The sequence below is a fragment of the Haliaeetus albicilla genome, chromosome 8 (assembly GCF_947461875.1).
Source record: "Haliaeetus albicilla chromosome 8, bHalAlb1.1, whole genome shotgun sequence".
Taxonomy (NCBI): domain Eukaryota; kingdom Metazoa; phylum Chordata; class Aves; order Accipitriformes; family Accipitridae; genus Haliaeetus; species Haliaeetus albicilla.
Window position 1 is genome coordinate 2,259,923 of NC_091490.1, and position 19,536 is coordinate 2,279,458.

Here is a 19,536-nt window from a genome sequence, read left to right on the forward strand (position 1 = left end):
TATTCTTTATGCTTCCTACAGCCATTTGTGAGCACAAGAGAAATATTTGGCCTTCTCTTTCTAAATTGTGCCTACAGATTTCTGAGTTATGTCTCTCAAACCTACCCTCTGCATATAAATCGTTCCTTTGTTGAAGATACTACCTATTTATAGAAGGCTATGGAATTAATGCATGAAGACAACCAAAATGTTTTAAGTACATCTAAAGTTACAGCTAAGCCCCACAAAAACAAGATAACTTGAAGGTAGAGCGGATTTTTACCCACGATATTGGAGAGTATTAACTCCCAGACCAAAACCTGAGTACTTCAAAACTCAATTTAAAAATCATAGTCAGTATAGATGGTACCACAACATGAAAAACACTTCCAGCCTCATATCCAACTGCAAACATCTCAGCTTGAACCAAGTGTGTTGAAAGAGTTAGCATCAGGACGGCTGGTTTGCACCCTGTGGTTATCACCCCTACGATAAATACGTTTACGTTTCGGTACTGATACAAAGATATGCCAAGAGCACCTGCCACTCTGACCGCAGTTATCTGTGGGCTGCGGAGCACCTCGAGGAACTCCCTGTGTTCCCAGCCAGAAGCAGAGACCTGGGGTTTCGTTCCACCACTCCATCGTCTCTTAACAGAGTTTCTGCTCCTCCATCAAGGCCAGGTTGGACAGAGCTTTGAGCAACCTGGTCTAGTGGAAGGTGTCCCTGCCCATGGGGGGTTGGAACGAGATGATCTTTAAGGCCCCTTCCAACCCAAATCCTTCTATGATTCTATTGATCGACACAACCCAGCTGCCGTTCAGTCTCTGCATCACTTGTGCAGGGGACAGACCTGAGTTTTAAAACGTCCCTATGAACAAATGCTGACCACGAAGTTTCCCATTTCTCCACCGTGCATTTACAAGAACAGATAGGCTGGTGTACTCCCAACTGCAGTCAACTATTTCCCATTCCCCCAAAACAACACCTTCCAAAGCCCCAGTCCAGCCAGAGCACCCCTCAGCACAGCGCAAAGCCCTCTCCTCTCCCCCCCCCAAAAGCAGCAGCGACTGATGCCCCACATCATCCACGCATGGATGGGAACCACCAGCTCCTCTCTTGAACTTGGTGGAGAACTCAGTGCTCCGAACCTAAAGGCCATGCGGGCTGGCCCCAGGCTGCACTGTTTAAACAGCTTCTCTGAAACGCGTCGTTAGCATCTGGTTTTAACGAGCCCTTTGCAATATGGAGCAGTTGTTCGTTCACTCACATACCCACCTGTCAGTGAATGGTTACTTGGTTGATTTATTTTAATTAATACATTTTTAATAGTTCCAGCTAGCAAACAGTTACGCTTCCACCAACCTCTACAATGCTTTTTTTTAAAGTTTAGTTAAAGAGTTTGCTTATGCATGATGGGACAGAGGAAAAGAGAAGCTCAGAAGAGGACCAAGAATGCATAAAAGAGGAACAAAATGCCTGAAGATACAGTGCAAATGGCTAACAGTAATTAACAAATCTCATCCCTGATGCATGCTCTGAACAAGCAACCTGGCGGTTACAAAGGTCATGATTAGCAAGATTCAGGCTGAAGCTGTAACTAGAATATGCTTTATTTCCACCTGTGCACAGGTTACGTGGATTCTTACAGGATAACCCCTATCCCCTCCTTTGTAAATCAATATACTGACAGGGCTCCCTTTGAGCTGTACAGTTTTAAATTACATGAAACTCTGCTGATTGATCAAATCGGCTCCGATGGCCCCACTTGTCTCCAGGACCCATCTCTGACAACCCTCCCTCTTAGGATTACAGTCCCGCTGAGCATTTATGTCAGTTCTACACTTCCTAGAGCTACAACTACTTACGTTGCTCTTGCAACTACAGCAATGTATTTCTCCTTTCTGCGAATGAAACGCTTTTTTCCGTAACACCCTCTGCTCTGCACAGGCGTTAGCACCGTCCCTAACTAACGCACACGGTCTCTCCTCTTCACTGCATTTGCAATTCTGGCACACCGATTAACGCTTCCCACCCCTTTCCTCCTGATCCAATATTCCTCTGTCTTAAACTACTAGGGTTTCTTCTCAAGAGGAACTTGTGAAATTCAACCAACAACTCCCCCTGCCAAAATGTCAAGGGGAAGCCATGGTAATAATTCCAAGACAGGTCTAATATGGGCTCTGCTAATGCACAGCAACACCTGCTGCTGCGTCAGGCGCAGCCACATGATTCCTCACTTATCTCCGTCCTTCAGATCTGGCACGTCGCTGAGTGCTGGCAGCAAAGGCACATCTTCCTTCCTGAGCTCGCCCAGCCTGATCTGCCGGCACCGGACTGCATCCCCCATGGCCGGGTGCCTTCGGAGCTTGCTCGCACACAGAAACAGTTTTGCAGGGGCAATGTTATGCAGATTTTGACACTCCCGTGGCCGCTGCTTGTCGAGATCCTGCTGGGATCTTCAACACGCACGCCTGGATAGCACATCTGAACTCTCCTCTACTGCTGCAGACAAATGGGCACGTACAGAGAAAGGAAAGCTGAAGTATTTTGGTACAAAGATGACGGATGCCAGTAACGTGCTTGTCTGAAACTACGAGACTGTGTGATGCGTAGCACAGCAGTTGTATATCTGACACCTTGATTACATGGTCCTTATTCTTCTGCAAGCATTACATCTGCTTGGGGAGCGAATACAGGAGTCAAACAGAGCGAGCACGGCAAGGCGGCCAGCACAGCCACCCGAACAGCACGTGCTGGACTGCTTCGGCCGGGCAGGGACACGTGCCACCAACACCCTTTGGCCTCCCCAGCACACAGCAGCCGTGTGAGCCGGCGAGGTGACACGGGCCACCAGGTCTGTCCGGCAGAAGGACGGGGGGTGTCTGGGCAGCGCCGTGCCACTGCCGTGGCTCCCCCGGGCCGGCACAGCCGGCGGCGGGAAGGAGAACAACCTCACCGTCCATCCCACCCCACAGAGCAGTACTTCTCATCTCAGCTGTCGATAGATTCATCAACGCCTCTCTGAGTGCGGAAGACACAGCCCTAACGTTTATGCAATGTAATGACAGACGCTGTTGGTTTTTTTAATTAAGAAAACCTCTCACTGACGTGAACCTGTCCTCGGGAAGGGAGGACACACGGCACCTCGCACAGAGAACTCAAGCAACCGGTGGGACCCTCCCTCCTTCCCCTTCTTGCTGCCTCCTTGTTTCTAGGGGCCCTGTTTCTTCCTTTCTTAACGTTTGCTTTAACCAGAGGTCTTCCGATAATACAATAATGCATTTTTCCTCTTCTCTAAACATTCACCTTTCCATTCTCCTGTCCCTGAAACACCACACACGGCCCTTCTTGATGAGCAGACTCTGTGCTCTGGAGAAGGAAAGCTAACTGTGTATCTTTACAGCACCGTTTAAACGCTCAGAGCCTTGATATTTTTATTAATATATACAAATACTAAGCTATAGGTTCATCTTGGAGCCTAATGCAGAGGGAGCCACAGTTAAACGATTATAAGCAATAATAAGATTACATAGAATAAATTCTATGTAAGACCAGAATATATATGTGTATAGGTAAGACTACAGAATACAGTATTTGAAGATCTAGAATGTAAAATTGTCTCTAGTTTTTGTATTCTTACAAGATGCTGTATAGACTACAGAGAATATCTGCAACTGTAAGCCCATATATATCACACTACCCAATGACCTCATACCTTAACTCCAACCGCAGACCTTTACCTATAAAAAGGAAACCCGTTTCAGTGCAGTCTATCAAACACAAACCCGTGGGACATGCCTCTGAAGTTTCCCTCACATCTCCCTCTGCCCTAACACGACCAGATTAGAGCAGAGGCAGCAGCGGCAGCTCCATCTGCTTATTAAAATGCAAGAGTAGTTGACAACAGACTTGAGAAGGTACAGAGGTAACACCATGAAATCACACAAGTGGAAAGACATTTTAGTGACTCATTACTTTTTAAAATGAAAATGTATGTTCATACACATCTTATAACAAAAATAATTAAGCACAATAGAAAATTCTCCATCCTCTTCACACCCCACCAATTACTAGGCATTGTGAGGGTGCGTTGTGAGATCAAAATCTGATCAGGAAAGACAGAGGAAAAGAAAATATTCAGCAAGCACCGTGACAATCTTACAGCCCGGGGAACACGCATATCCTTATCAATGCTTCCGTTCAGCAGCTGCTTTTTGCAAATGTAAAATCGCACACTTTCAAGCTCTTTTGCCCACCAGAACTGCTCTGATCCGGACAAAACCAAGTAATACTTACCAAATCCACGAATGACGCCGATTAGGTAAAAAATTAATATTTAACATCTTCCAAGATGATACTTGTCTTCTACTGGTCTGAAAATATTCAGTACATTTTCCGCTTGTTCCAAACTTCTTTTCTGAAGTTGTATCAGTGGCACGTAGATGTTTCCAGGAGTTTTTATTCTTTGTGATTACATGTCAACTCCCATTGCAGGGTGGATGTCACTTTATATACGAATGCAAATGACTTGGCAATCAAAATGTGAGGGTGCATGTGGAACAGCCTCTACGGACTCCCATATTTCTTCATTTATATCAGAAGAAGAAGAAAAAAAAAAAATCTATTTCTGGCAAAGCCCTGACTGCAGTTTCCTGCTCTCATTTGTATAATCCCTTCTAGTGATCCTGAGACAGGGGGTGAAAAAAAAGCAAGCCTTTTCCAAGCTGGAGAAACATCCCCATTTTCCTGTTTATCCTTTCCAGGTCATATCCCTCGTTCATTCACTGCCTTCACAGACGAATCAAAGTTTTCGGATGCTGCAGAAACTCCGCTCCCAGGTCCCTCCTGCGCAACCCGCTCCGCACCACAGACGCGAGGATGACATTCCTGGGGTGACGGGGTGCAGGCAGCTACGGGGAGGACCCAGGTCCCTGTCCAGGTTAGGGGTTACAGGCAGGAGGGAGCACGTCTCTACAGCAAAAGGCCTGGCTTATCCATCCCACCAAACTAGAAGAAACGGCAAAGCTTTCAGAGGGCTGCAAGCTCCCTGTAAGGGGTCATTCTGCACAGACACAGGCGTGCTCTGCGTTACTGCTGTCACTCAGGGACGGGTCTGTGTTTCTGGACGGCATCCCTAGCTGCCTCTCCAGCCCTCCCTCTGCCTGGCTGGAGAGGTGCTCTGCCTGCAGGAAAATCCTCCCAGCAGCTACGTCCGCAGCTGCAACTTCACCCAGAGCCTTTGAGCGAGAGCAGATTTGCGTGTCTCTGCATAAAATGGAATTTTACAAGATTTACATCTAAATCCCGCCGCTAAACATCAAACCCAGCACAGCTCCCTGGTGCATCGAGACGTCAGGGGGTGGGTGGTGGGAAGACAGCCGCCACGGAGCCGTGCGGGGAGCAGCTCCCGAAAAAAGGGCTTTCCGCAGCGGAGCAGCCCGGGGTTTGGCTGCCAGCCCCCCACCACGCACCCACAGCCGCACCGGGGCTGCCGCCGGCGCTCGGCGAGGCTGCGCCTCTGCCGGCGTCGGCGCTGGGGACGCAGAGCCGGGGAGGGGATCTAGGGACAAAGGGAGGGCTGGTTAAATAAAGGAGAATATAAAGCGCTTCCAGCAGCAACAGTGCGATGGTTTGGGAACGCTGAAAAGGGGATCTGCCCACGCGTCCCTGCCCAGGGAGCACCTCCGCCCACCCTGACGCGGGGGCAAGGAAGGGGGTTACGCTAATGAGGCTGGAGGGTATGCTGCGCTTCCGTCTGTTTGGGAAACAAGAAGTTCAATGTCAAGAAATGCACAGTTAGCTATGAGCAAATTTTCCGTTTACTGGATTTTTTTTTTTTCTCCCAGTGAAGTCTCGAGACATTTCACCTTGACAACCAAAAGCAAGGGATTTTATCATCAGCTGAAATCGAACGCATAAGCAAACGTGTCTAAATGGGCTTTCTATAGGTGATGTATAAATGGGCTTTACATTTCATCAGAGTCATAAGTGATGCAGACTGTTCCCTACCCACAGAGAGGAGGGTACCCAAAGCAGCGAGAGGGGAGCCCAGCAGCCCGGGGCACTGAGCAGGGGATGGCACCCCACGGCTCGAGGGGTCTCATCCCTATGCCGAGACCTGAAGCCTGCCAGACCACCCTGTCCATGCGTTGTAAGTCCAAACTGGAAAGGGGAATGAGTAACTGTTTTATTAATTAAGATCTCAAATCCAATTTCAAAATACACAGGACCGGGTAGACTGGCAATGTCGTTACATACTAAGTCACAACTCAACAGTTTGCGCCGAGACAGTCAAAGCTAAGCAAAAACCCAGACTGGAAGAACTACCTGCTCCTCTTCTGTAACTGTTAGGTGAAACTTGAAATCATATTTTATTCTACTGACATTAAAAAACATTTTATAAAAATGTAGGGGCAACTTAAAAGTATAATAAAAAAGTGAGCGTGCCTGTAAAGATAGAGTACAGATAATCGATACGCAAACAGTTTGCGCCTCTCATTTGCTTCGCTGCATCTCCACTGCTGCCAATTTGTTTTGAAAGGAGCCAGTTTTACACGCAGTGACGAGTAATTTTGCTTTCAGATCAGTGTAGACCACAGAATTATGCAACTTGGATATGAAAAAGGCCCAGAAACATACATGGATGTAGATAAATATACAGATACACAGACACATGCACATCTTCAACTCCAGCCTGCAGATTGTACTACGGGTACAACAGGTAGTTGTACAAACAGCCATTTTTACGTGCAGCCAGCAGAGACATCAATTCTGCTGTTACTGCCTTCAAAAAGGGAATTCACATTTTCAAAAGTGATGTTTCTTATGCTGGACACGCGTGTTGGTTTGGACATAGTTGAAAACTCAGCTCAGAAGACATTTCAGGCATTTCTTAATGATGCAGGAATTCTAGATCACTGTGCCCTCCATTTCTTCTGTGAAGTAAAGCCCAGCATCACAGGCTTCTTCTATACACGCTTGGCACTTACAGCCAGGCTAGCAAAACCCAGCATCACAAACCCACTGATATACCTCATATGGTTTTCATAAATGAAAAACACTGTGTGTGAGAGTTAAATTAAGCAACTCCCCCCATGGGGCAGGCTGAAATTTAATTTGCTGTCAAATAAGAGAAATTCAGCTCACATAATGAGCTTAACCCGAGCCTCTGGGCCATTCCCACTGGATGTGCCAACATCGTGGGCTTGGGAAGAAACAAACCACTGTCACCTCCCAAATCTCCCACCCATCACTCTGCTGGCTTCTCATTCAATCTGCACCCAACAAGTTGAAAACTCTCACAATTTCATGTGACTCAAAGAAATTCCTTTTTAATGTCCTCCTCTTGCCCTACACGATTCTGCCTTTTGAGCTTTTCCCCAGCTCCCAGGCTGGTACATTAAAATATTACCAGGTTTAAAATGGCTGTGCTCTCCACCCCCCATGCCTGGGAAAAAACATCAGCATGTCCCTCATGAATAGAAAGTCTGCCACATTGGCCTTCAACACTTTTCTTGGTGAACAAGACAAAATTAATTCACTGCTAATTTGGTAACAAACGTTTCTGTGCACTATTGCTTCTTTTCTGTCCTACCCCACTGAGATTCCGCATTTTCTCTCCCTGCTTCCATTTGTATGGTATCTCTCTTCACGCTTCCAACCTTTCCCTTCATCGAGCATCCTGAACTTGATGTGGATAATTGCAGGGAACACGGCAGTCATCAAATGGTGGCCAGGTGGGAAGGATAATAAGTCTTTCTCCCATTTTTTTCTCCTATAGCTTCTCAGACAGTTGAATAATTATCCTCCACTGAAGACCCAAATGAAAGACTAGCAATTGCAGTATCAACATGACATAAATGAATATAACTCCCAGGGCTGTGATCAGAACCCACTTCTACCTCGCTTCTGGGTCTAAGCACCGCTGAGTGCCCTGCCTCCTACTCCTACACACTTCAAAAAATCATCAGATTGTTCATTTTGGTCTTTATCCATTGGGTGCCACATCTACATATTTAATATGTTTATTAATTAGAGGATAAAATGGCTTTGCAAGCCCTACTAATGATGAGTCCTAGTCCCATCGGTCCATCCTGGCAGCCCCAACACCGATGCTCCACTAGGGAAACCTCAAATATTTTGTGAAAAATTGCACAGACTCTTCAAAACCATTTGCTAGACAACCAGCACGTAACATTTTTTCCACGTCTTTCAGAAAAGTTACATAATGCAGCCATTGCGCAGCTGGCCTGATATCGTGCTGGCTTGAAACACTCCAGGCCCTTCAGCACTTCGTTACCTTTATTCCCTCAATCAACAGCAGGTCGCTGCGAAGGCTCAGGAATGTTCTCTGTCCTCGAAAGGCACAGATACAGCAGCCTGAAAAAAAATCAGCTCATATTTTGGATATCTTGAGACAAACCAGAAGCACAGCACATTTGTAAAAACATGCACATTCGATGCTGCCTCTTTCCAGGTTAAAGACCCTATCCTAATGCAAGAGTATAATGGGGTTTTCATCCCAGATAAATAAATAAAATACTAAATAAATTTAGAGGAATATTTTGTCTTCCTCCTCGTTGTTAATAGTGGAATAATCAGGATAACATGCAAACACCCTAGCTTACAATCAAAAAGCATGAAAACCACTCAGAAACGAACTCCAATGCTGCTCCCCGGTATTTTATTAGCTCTTTTGCAGAGCAGTATCGACCCTTTCACAAATGTTTATATTGTTGGGGTTTTTTGTCACGTGCCGCCGCCACAGGCTGCTTTGCGGAGTACAAAGCTATCTATTGATTTGGAAAGGATGCAATTGCTTGTGCACCAAACCAACTACTCAGCCACGCAGAAGCTTTTCATTCATTCCTTCTTTCTGGCCACACTGATTCATAATGATGAAATACTGATTTGCAATTCAAATTTCCTTCTTTCTCTTAAATAGGCTGCCCAAGGACTGACCCAAGAGCTCCAGGAACATTACCTTGCCAACCCTTACATTAAATACCAGCATTCTCCATGTAATACTGAAAAATATACTTAATTAAGAAATGCAATCATAAAACATACACATCTATTCAAAATAATTAGCTCATCAAACATAATTTTAGGATAATCTGTTTTTCTTGAATTTTGGAATTCTATTCACCAAATAATAAGCTACACCTGCTGTAAGCTGACTTGAAACCTGCAGGTAATTCGGTGTGCCAGGAAACTACTGGCTCCAAAATCTGACCTGGATCTCACACACTCTTCTGCAAAATGCGTATGCCAAAGACCTCCCAGGAATACAAGGCTAAATAAGCCGAGTGTTGGACAGCAGAAAGTAGCAAGCATAATTATAGGTATCTATTCATTAGGGACAGGCTCACCGAAATCTCTTGCCAATCCAGATGACTGTTTAATTGTCAACTCAACTCTTCAGCGATGTTTTTTCCCCTGCTCTGCAGCTGGTGCAGTCCCTACACCTGTGCGATGGGTGTTTAAGAGGTGCTGAACGTGAATGATGGGCTCCCTCACGTTGTCTTACACTCACGTTAAACTCGGCCTACAGAGCTCTGGGTAAATACAGGCGGGAGATGGCACAAGCACTTTATGTTTTCTGAAAGTGGTATCATTAAAAGTCATTTGGCAGCAGGAAACTGCAGTTTCTGGAGCAATGCTATCAATATACCCTGAATCTCTCCTCCACAAATGCAAAAATAAAGCTCCCCCCAGGACGATTCATCTTTTCGAAACAGATACATCACCTCCATCTTTCTCACCAACACCTTCCTTCCCCGCTTCCCGTAAATAAAACCGTACTTTCTAACGGGTAAGACTCAAGCCAAGCAACTTAACATGGAAGAGGAGGCGTTTCAAAGCAAAACCATTCACTTAAAGGGGGCTAAATCCGAGAGACGGCATTCGCCTTCAGACAAGAGCGCAGGCTTTTCCCTCGGAGAAACCCCCAAACCTCTCTGGCCACCGCACAGGGAGAAGCGAGCACCGGACACAGAGCGATGCGCGGGGCATCACCTTCTGCGCTGCAGAGCATGCATCGACATGCAGGACCCAGCTCTTACATTGTACCGCAGCCCAGTGAGCCACAACAATGTACCAGACTGGTGTGGGTAAAGTGGGAGAGAGTCAGAAAGAGCCTGTACAAAAAACAGAGGAAACTAAACAAAGGGGAAAAAAAAGGGAAAATCAGCTTGCTGATACTCGATCCTGCAACCTCCCAGCGAACGTTTCTGAAAAGTTTCCAACAGAAAATAACATAATGAATCAACAACAGCAGCTGGTTTGTGAATACCAAGTGCCACGTTCTTCAAAACAATCTCCAAGGGGTCTTAGTACTGACTTAGCTTGCAATTAATTAGTGGGAGAGTTTTTATCTATTTTATGTCAACAGCATATATGATGACATCTTTAGAATGCACATTTTTGGTGAGAGCACATCAAAATCTGAAAGCTGGGAATGTGCCGTATACAGAAGAAGTGCATGCATTGAACAGGTTTCCATCTGGATTATATTTTGAGTTTTACTGCATCTTTAGGGAGCTTTAATTTTATGTTCCACTTTGGCTACTTCCAACCTCTAAAGCTTTCGCAAACCAATTTGTGGAAGAGATGCTGCAGGGGATGCAAGTTCCCACCGCAGCACGCGAAGTGACTAAACCAAAACCAAGCATCATTTATCTGATGGATACAGAAACTACCAGAAACTTAGGCTCTGTGCCTAAGACGACATTTGTTTGCTCTCGATGCTCCACTTCTTTGGACACGCAGTTGCTGTACTACCTCGGTTAGGGAAGAAACACTGACAGCTGCTTTCTGGATGAAACTAAATGAAGTAACAGAGAAAAAGTGCTGTAATTCCTTGCATATCAGAATATTATCACCTGTAAGCAGACTAATAATTAGAGATGAGGCATCTCAGAGTAGTTAGGCGGTAATGTATCAAGCATTGTGAGGCTTCCCAAGCTTTCCACGCCGTGACTCTGGGTCCCCCCGCCATCGGTGGAGCCATCTGGAAAAGCAGATGCCGAACGAATGCCTGACGCCGGCGCGCTCTTCCATCTTCCCACTCCCTGCTGCAGGCCAGGATGAAAATCTGAGCCCCACACCAGGCTGGACGTCTTCTGGATGAGTAATAAACCCCCACAAACACAGCCCTGGGCTCTGACGTGGCCCTGGTGTTTTCAGACTCTAAAGCTGGACTCGAATTTAGATACCTACGTAAAGGACCGGATTTCTAGACGTGATAAAGTACGAGGACCAGGGCGGCGGGTGGGAAGGCACTCAGCAGCAACGAGCTTTGCTGGCTTCCCTAGGCCTCACCTACAGCACTGATTTATACGTGAAAAAAATAATTCCCTCTTTAACATAGGTCATAATATTATGACTTATAACCCTCAATGCTTTTTTCTTTTTTTTTTTCATGTCTTCAACCCTTTAAGCTGTAGCTTTTGAGAGCATTAGCTTTCGTATCTCCTTGACTGAAGAAGGGGTATTTTTACATGATGGCATTTTGTGTTAAAACAAGCAGATGACAATTTCGGAGTGCAGTACTTAAGGAGCTATTTCGTGACAGGAGACGAGGGAAAGCAGCAGTTTCCTCAGGCACTCAGATTGCTCCTTTCTGCTCTCTCCCGTAATGTTAACTCCCATCATGCTCTCAATTTCCTTTGAGTACAAATCCATCTGCACAAAAATATTTTAAAATATTTTCTATTACATCTGATTTTGTGACAGGGAGGAAGCCCCAGAACAGACAGGAAAATTCAATCACATTCTCCATATGCTTCCTCACTTGCAAGCAAGTATTTTACATCCACCCCTGGCCATGGCCATGGTGATGCCAAGTGAACCCCAAGAGGAGAAGCTTCCGAATCTTTGCAAATTTACCACTTAGCACTTGTTTGGACGTGAAATGGCCACCACCAGCTTCTGAACACAGGCTGGTCCCAGCACAGCCTGTCACCACTGCACCCATCTCCAGGTATCACATCCTTACAGCAGTCAAATACTGAGTGCAACCATCCGGGGCAGGACAGAGAGAAGGCTCTTACCTACAAGGCTAGGAACAAGGCTCTTCACCTACCTTTAACAAATATTACAATCCCTGATTTTCACTCTAAAGAAGATAATACAGTATCTCGAACCCTGTAGGAAATCTTCAGTTTCTCAGACTCCTTCTGAAAACTAAAAAAGCTAAAACAATATTGCAAAACTTACCAGTGTTAAGATTTTGTTTAATACATCATTTCCTTGGCATATTGAAACTTCCCTCTCAATGATATATTATGTTTCTGTAACAAAGAAGTAACTTATATTGACAATAGATATTTTTTCCTATTGAAATCACTCTCATTTTAACTTCCAGCAGCAGAATAATACATGTCTCTACGCATTCATCCAAGCCAGGAGATTTTGGCATGCTAAAACTGTGAAAAATCAGAACAGTGATAATTTTTAAATAATTTGAAAACAGTGAATGTGCCATCATTATCCCAGAACATTTCCCAGAGTTAGCTCTACAAAGTAAGTCATGCTTTGTCATTAAATGCCTGTCACAGAGCGCAGCACACTGTGAAATACATACAGCACATGGCAATAATTTGCTCTGAACCAGGTCCAAGGTGGGTGAGCTCCAGGGTGGCTTAGACGTGCTGTGGGTACTTCTACCTCCTCTCAGTGCTCCTGGCACTGCTGGTCTCTGGTTTTAAATCTCCTTCACTTGAGGGCATGAAAGAAGTGGTGGTGGTGTGTTGAGCGCAGGACATTTTCTCCTTTTTTGCTATATTGGCTGAGCTGTAGTCTCTGTTCCTGTAAAACTGCAAACCCCTAAGCATGGGGAGCATGGGGAACCCCACTCAAATCCTTCAGTGGCCAAGCAAGGTGAAAACAAGAGAATATTAACTATAGTTTAACAAAAAGGTTAGCGAACTTGAAGAAACACACTTGGAAGCTGTATCAAGGAGAGAACAGCTTCATGGCCACATTTACTGTTTTTATACAATCCTCATCTCTTACAAACACTTCTGCTGTCTTGTGGCCATTAAACTAATGTATGTATGAGCTAGATGGACATTTAAACATCCATCCAAATACTTTCCATCGGGATCACTTTGCAGAGATCTCAAATGCAGTGCAGCAGCAAGACAGATGAGCTGAAATGGGACTGAATAAAAATGATGTGCTCTTTGCAAACCTGCTCTTCCCGTGTATTTAGCAACACATCTTGTCACTTAACATAACTAACTATTATATTTTGTTCTCACTGAATACACAGAACCATTATTCTCAAGGTACATACGTCAGAAATCCATCTCCCTCATGTTCCCATCTTCCCCAGTGGGAAATCAGCTTTGCAAAACAGAAACAATGGACATAAAGAAATGCAGAGGGAAAGGACTTCTTAAAGTCATTATTATTTTTTTATTTTCTAAGTTTATTGCCTGGGTTGAACCTAATTAGAGAACAGGTATACCCTGATGGAATTTGAGGGAATACCTACTTTGGTTCCAGGCAAAGCACTTTCAAAGACAGCGTCATGAGGATCGGCTTCACGTGAGCGCATGTACCCCCCTGTCATTGAGAGGTGCACCGGAGGGGTTTATATCACGCAGCAGTACAGAAGGTGTTCGCCCAGATGATGCTCTTTTTCCTGCCATTATTACCAGCAGTGTAAAAGCATCCAACTCCCAGGGTTCGGCAGCCTTGGGCGATGCCGGTGTGTGTTACAGCACCCACACACCTCTCCCGCCATTGCTGGAAGCACTGCTTCTCCCAGGGGATTAGACTGGGGATTTACCAATCCCCAAAGCATCACTCTTTCTGAGCTAGGTGAAATTTCTGAGCTTTGCCAGCAAAGGCTTTGCAGGAAACTGGGGATCTTGCTATTCAAGAGTGCAAGCTCTGCCAAAGACCCGCAGAAAACATACGTCTATTTTACTGAGGTTTGGCATTGTAACAACGTTTTGAAAGAGAAATGACATTGCACATAATTTAATGCAAACATATTAATTTCAAATAGATAAAGCTCATTAATCTAGCTTGACCAGGCAGTTCAACACTGTAGGTAGAAACACATGGTTTCTAAAGACGCCAGGGCTGAAATGAGATATTTCAGTCCTATCTAGTCCAGGATCTGGTAGGAAGGACAGACTTGTTCTGCACAAAATCTGCCTCTCTTGGCAGAGAGGTGCCCCTTAGAAGAGCCTTTCCCACCGTCCTCAGTGATGTTTTCTATGGACTGCTCTTGCCTGGCTTTCTAGATGACCTATGGTATATGATGAAAAAATACTATTCCCAGAACAGATTTCATGAAGAGGTTTAAGTCCTTCGAGAGACTTACTCATGCATCTCAGAATAGTCCACGTCGCAGCCTGGCATCGTGAGTGTATATATTTAACTGTTACTCCTTATCACTTACGTTCCCTACCCTCTAAATATCACTAACTCAGGAAGAGGGACACGGTATGCTCTTCCTAAATGTTTCCAGGTTTGGGGGTGGGGGGGGGTGGGGGGCGGACCATACACACACACACACAAAACTTTTGGACTTTGGCATCTGGACTCTTTCCAATTTCTTTGCCCATTACTACGACTTTCAAACCATTTTTTATTGCTCCCATTTCCCTGACAAAACCAAATTTCAGATAAAAGGGCAAGAAATGGGGAAGCATCTCCCCTCTGCACTCCTCAGCCCTTTTTCACATCGCAGGTGTTATGTGACACCTGAGAGTAGCGACACATAAAAACGCCAAAAATATGTCTACTCAAAATATGTTGACTTTCTTTATCTAATATGGAAAATAAAAGTTACATGGAAAAGTAGAGCTGTAATATAAAATAGCAGGTGTATTATTTTAACCGTAAAGGATGTTCCTATAGCACCGCATATTTTTTCAAGAGCACTACTGACACCTGCACAAAAGAAACCCCGCTGAGCCGGGGTGACAAAGCCTGAGACGCCAGAATTAGGATGCTGACACTACACCGCTTTTTTCATGCACCCAAATAGCAGTTTGAGAAATACGCTCCCACTTTCAGGAAAACATGAACCCAGATGTTTTTAGAAAAAGGCTCCGCGCGGGCCACCGTTGCCCCCCGACACTTTTCTCTCCCGGGAGCCTGGTTATGGCATTTTCTTACTGGAAACGTTTGATGCAAGGCAAGTGCAGTGCATTTGTTTCCTTGGAAACAAACCCTTTCAACCTCCATCGCACACCATCTTAAGCAAAAGAAAACTCTGTAATTAGGCCCAAGGTCTAGCTATTTTTAGCCAGCAAGATGTTAAATTGCAACTATTTTATTAGCAATAGAACACAATGAAAATGCACTTATCTCAATTATTGGAGTAGTAAGTCTTCGTATCAACCAAAACAATAAACCCATTGAATTACACTAAAAAATATAATTGTTTGCCCATTTAAAAGAATTTGGTAGATTTGGATTTAGCTATACTCTGCACCAGGATTGAAAGAAAACCTTTAAGTGACAAACAAAACTGAAACAGTCAAGAGCTAACATTTATTCATTTAGGAGACTTTAAAACCTTGAATAACCATCAACATGCTGCTGTTAGTGCCTGTTGTAAACAACATTTGGCCACAAAGGCTGAAGCACCATCAAGTACCACCACCCGCACATACCTTGTCAGTCGGGCTCTAGTACAAAGCACTATTGTTAGCACTGACTTTTAGCCAAATACTGTTTGCTCTACAATAAACTACTGTATAAAACTCAACATAATATTGATTGGCTTAGCTATAGAGCTTTTGTAGTCAGGAGCAAAATCCTTTCTCATACCCCAGTAAGACACTGGACTACCAGAGATCCACTTGTACAAGTGTTGGCAAGAGCTGGTGTGGTTGCTTCAGCCAGCGGGATCAAGAAACACATGTGTCCTGGTCTTCACAATGTCCACTTTCCAAATCTTTATATTCATAAACATACAGAAACGGCCTCAGGGTGCACCAAGGGAGGCGCAGACTGGATATAGGAAACATTTTTTCACGGAAAGGGCTATCAAGCATTGGAACAGGCTGCCCAGGGAGGTGGTTGAGTCACCACCCTGGAGGTATTTAAAAGACGCGTAGATGTGGTGCTTAGGGACATGGGTTAGTGGTGGACTTGGCAGTGCGAGGTTAGCGGTTCGACTCGTTGATCTTAAAGGTCTTTTCCAACCTCAATGATTCTATTCTATGATATAACTGACCAGGAGTCAGAATACAGAATGGCCCAAAAACTAAACTACTCTGGATTTTCACCAGCACTACTTTTCCCAGCAGAACCAAAGGTAAAAGCGTGTATTTGTTACTGCAGTCCCAGTGCTACACTCTTAACAAACATCCACAACATGAAAATAGTTCAAGAATGAAAATCCTGTAGTCACAGAAAGTAGGTAGATTCTTTCACTAAAATATAAATATGGCCTGAGGAACTTAGTTAAAAGGAACTGAAGAGTTTAGTTTAAAAATATACTGGCCAGTTCTATTCTGCTTATGATTCCTTGGTGTTTTTACTGTAGAAAATCTCTAAATCATTTCAATTAAAAAGATGCCAATTGAATTCTACAAAAAAATTAATTGAAAAGATAAATGGAAAAGAATTATCTATTAAATTCTACTGTAAAGCCGATATTTTTTCCTAAGAAGTTTTAAAGAATTAAAGAATTATTTATTCTATAAATCTGTAATTTTATATCATTCTCTAATTCTATTGTTAATTTTTATACTTTTATAAATAATAGGGTATTTTTGCTATGCACTGAACAGATTATCAAAACATTATTTCTGTTAAATTCTACTACTAGGCTACTTGGGGAAATGGATTATTAAAACCAAGATTTACAAAATTATAACCTTGTGTTTTCATACAGCAAAACTGAACGCAGGAGTGAAACTGTTTCACAGCCCTTAACTTGTATTTGCCATTCTCTGGAGATTCTCTCGCTTCTGATAGATTTTCCTTTTCCTTGTATAAATGTTTTAAAATAAGAAAGATTTATTCTCTGACCATCATGTCTTTTTGATTAAACATTACACTGCAGGGTTTTTTCCACAATGAATAGAGTGAGTTTCAATAAAAGGAAGCGTCATGACACTTGTGAGTTCAATCAGTTGAAGAAACAGAGGTAAATCACAGGGAATGGAATTTGAATGCTTTTATGGATAAAGATTATTGTGCTTAACGTTGAATATGTGCTTAAGTTCCTTGCTGAAACAGAGTTTTAATCTCATGACCAAAGCACTGTCCCAAGAAGAATCGCAGTTACTGAGAAGAGTCGATACAGACGAATCCCCATCTGAAAATGTGAAGCTCTGTACTGAAATACTATATTTTCTTATGTGTCCAGACTATACTTTAAAAGGAAATGAATGCGCTGTAACTGGAACATATGCCCTTAAATGATTCACACAAAATCAGAAGCAGATAGTCTTTTAGACTTGAGTGGGCAGTCTATGGTAGGGTCATTTACAGGGGAAGTACTGGGGGAAAAAAGAGAATATTAAGTAATGGGAGGCAGGGAAGGCAAGAGGAGAAAAAGACTTGAGGCAAAATTTCACCTCATGTTATCACAAGCAAATAGTCGTGTGTATGTAGATACTGCTCCTGAGTCAGCAAAGTAAGATTGTCGTGTTTTGGATTTGGGAGGTATGTGTGTTTTCACAGATGACCCCCACATACTACCACAAACAGCAGTAAATCTGGTATTTCTATTAACCAGGAATTAGTTCTGTCATACATTTAGGACAATATATAAACAGCCTTTGGGGCAGAAAACATCATTACGGGGAAAAGAAGATGACGAACATCCTGTTGAAGATCCTACTGTAGTCTACTTGGAAAAGGTATAGAGTCTACTGCTTCTGTAAGTAAGAAACTGTTTCAGATGACTAAAACTACCATAATATACAAGTTAACACAGACAGCCTTGAAAGAAATCTGATGGACAGCTAGGAGGCCATCTTCTCTTACTTCTACAGAACCTTGTCCTATTAAAGACCAGGATTTAGAATTACATTGACATTACAAACACCATAGGTAGGGTCAGACTGAGCAAGGTTTCCTACTTTGTGGACTGAAGTGACTCCCTGCAAGATAAGCATTACTTGCCTTTCTATTTAAGTTGATTTGAGAAGAATACATCCTCTCCTTTCTTCAGTCAGTTGTGCTTTGCACCTTCCTTTGAAAGAAAGGGCTCCAACAGAGACCACGTGCAACCCAACATCTTCTGTATTTTTGGTGTTTCTCTATTATTCATGCAGCAATTGAAGAGTAATGTATCACGACGGAACTGTTACCAATGTTTTTACGATTGACGGCAAATAAACAACCCTGAATCGCAGCAAAGCTACGCAGATTTAGCACGGTCTGCAATCATCATAAACAGGCATTCATGAAACGTCCTTCTCCATTCATGTTACAATACTCTTGTATGTACAGCATGTTAGGATCTCACTGCTTGAAGCAAGAAGTGGTAGTTAACTCAAAAGTGATGACCTTTTCAAATGTCAAGGTGTGATCATATGGGTGTTACACATATACCCCCAGCCACATGTTTCCAGCTGCAGGAAGACCGGCCGGCTGAAATACAAATTATTGCTGCAGTATGTAATATATTGCTACTTTTCCCCAAAGAGCAGGTTAGATATTAAATTCTCTCTCTATTCTGAAAGCAACTGATACAACAGCAGAAAATTCAGAGATGGATCTAGTCCCCTAAATGAGGCAATTCACGGCTGATAAATGACACTTCTCTGTCTGCCTAAGAAATGCTTCATTAGAAGTGCAGCTCAACCCCTACTGTTCAGAGAGAAAAGATCCACTTACTTAGAGTTGTGTTGGATCCTAATATCATGCCTCTGTCTCTTCAGCTCCTCCTAAACAACGGCTGTATACAGCTCGACATACTGCAAAGAGACAATCTACCTGCTGAGACAGAAAATTGCCCCAGTTGTCACAGAAAATACATATACCGGGAAGCAGCTGGTGTGAAAACTATCTTGTTTTGAATGATGGGAAGCTGAGCTTCTTAATGTTTTTCATTCCTCCAAACTCTAGGGTATAGCCGATTCTGTTCTGCAACAGATGACTTAACATTATGGATGACAAAGACGGTAAGTCATGTCGTATGTCAAATAAAGTCATCAATATGCCTAAATGTAGTGGAAGGCGATATGGACCACGGAACCATCCCTCATTGGGAGCACAGAGCAACAAGACCAGTCTGTGTCAATAAGATTAAGCAACTACGGTTGCCTCTGTTCTTGCATCATGTTACACATGGATACCGGCCAATTTTTCTGTGGTGAATCAAAAGCTCCACCAAAATCTTAAACGTGAACATCTGAAAACCTATGAGGCTTCACAGCTCAAAAGAGCATTTCCAGTGGTGAGCAGTCTCAGTTGCAAGATGTATTTGTTCCTGAACTTTGGAGAATGGAAACTTGGACTGAACCTGATTTTTCTCTAAGTCCCCAATGTGAGAAGCACATCTGGAAGACATTAGCCTCCTGTGTTGGTATGTTTAGACACAAGAATTGGACAAAATGGTTTCTA

The 19,536-nt window shown here is 43.6% G+C and overlaps 1 protein-coding gene across 5 annotated transcripts in view; it reads right to left on the minus strand.

Annotated features, from left to right (window-relative positions):
• The window catches only part of PDE4B (phosphodiesterase 4B), a 219,593-nt gene that overhangs the window by 90,761 nt on the left and 109,296 nt on the right, over positions 1-19,536 (minus strand). Inside the window, exon 1 of one of the 5 annotated variants that reach the window (XM_069788486.1) lies at positions 4,279-5,232. The exons of 3 other annotated variants lie outside the window; for them this stretch is intronic. In XM_069788486.1, coding sequence (XP_069644587.1) covers positions 4,279-4,325 — 47 coding nt within the window. In that variant the 5' untranslated portion in view covers positions 4,326-5,232. Of the gene's footprint in view, positions 1-2,219; positions 2,345-4,278; positions 5,233-19,536 lie in introns of those variants that run through there. One more of the 5 variants, XM_069788483.1, reaches the window with a different exon arrangement.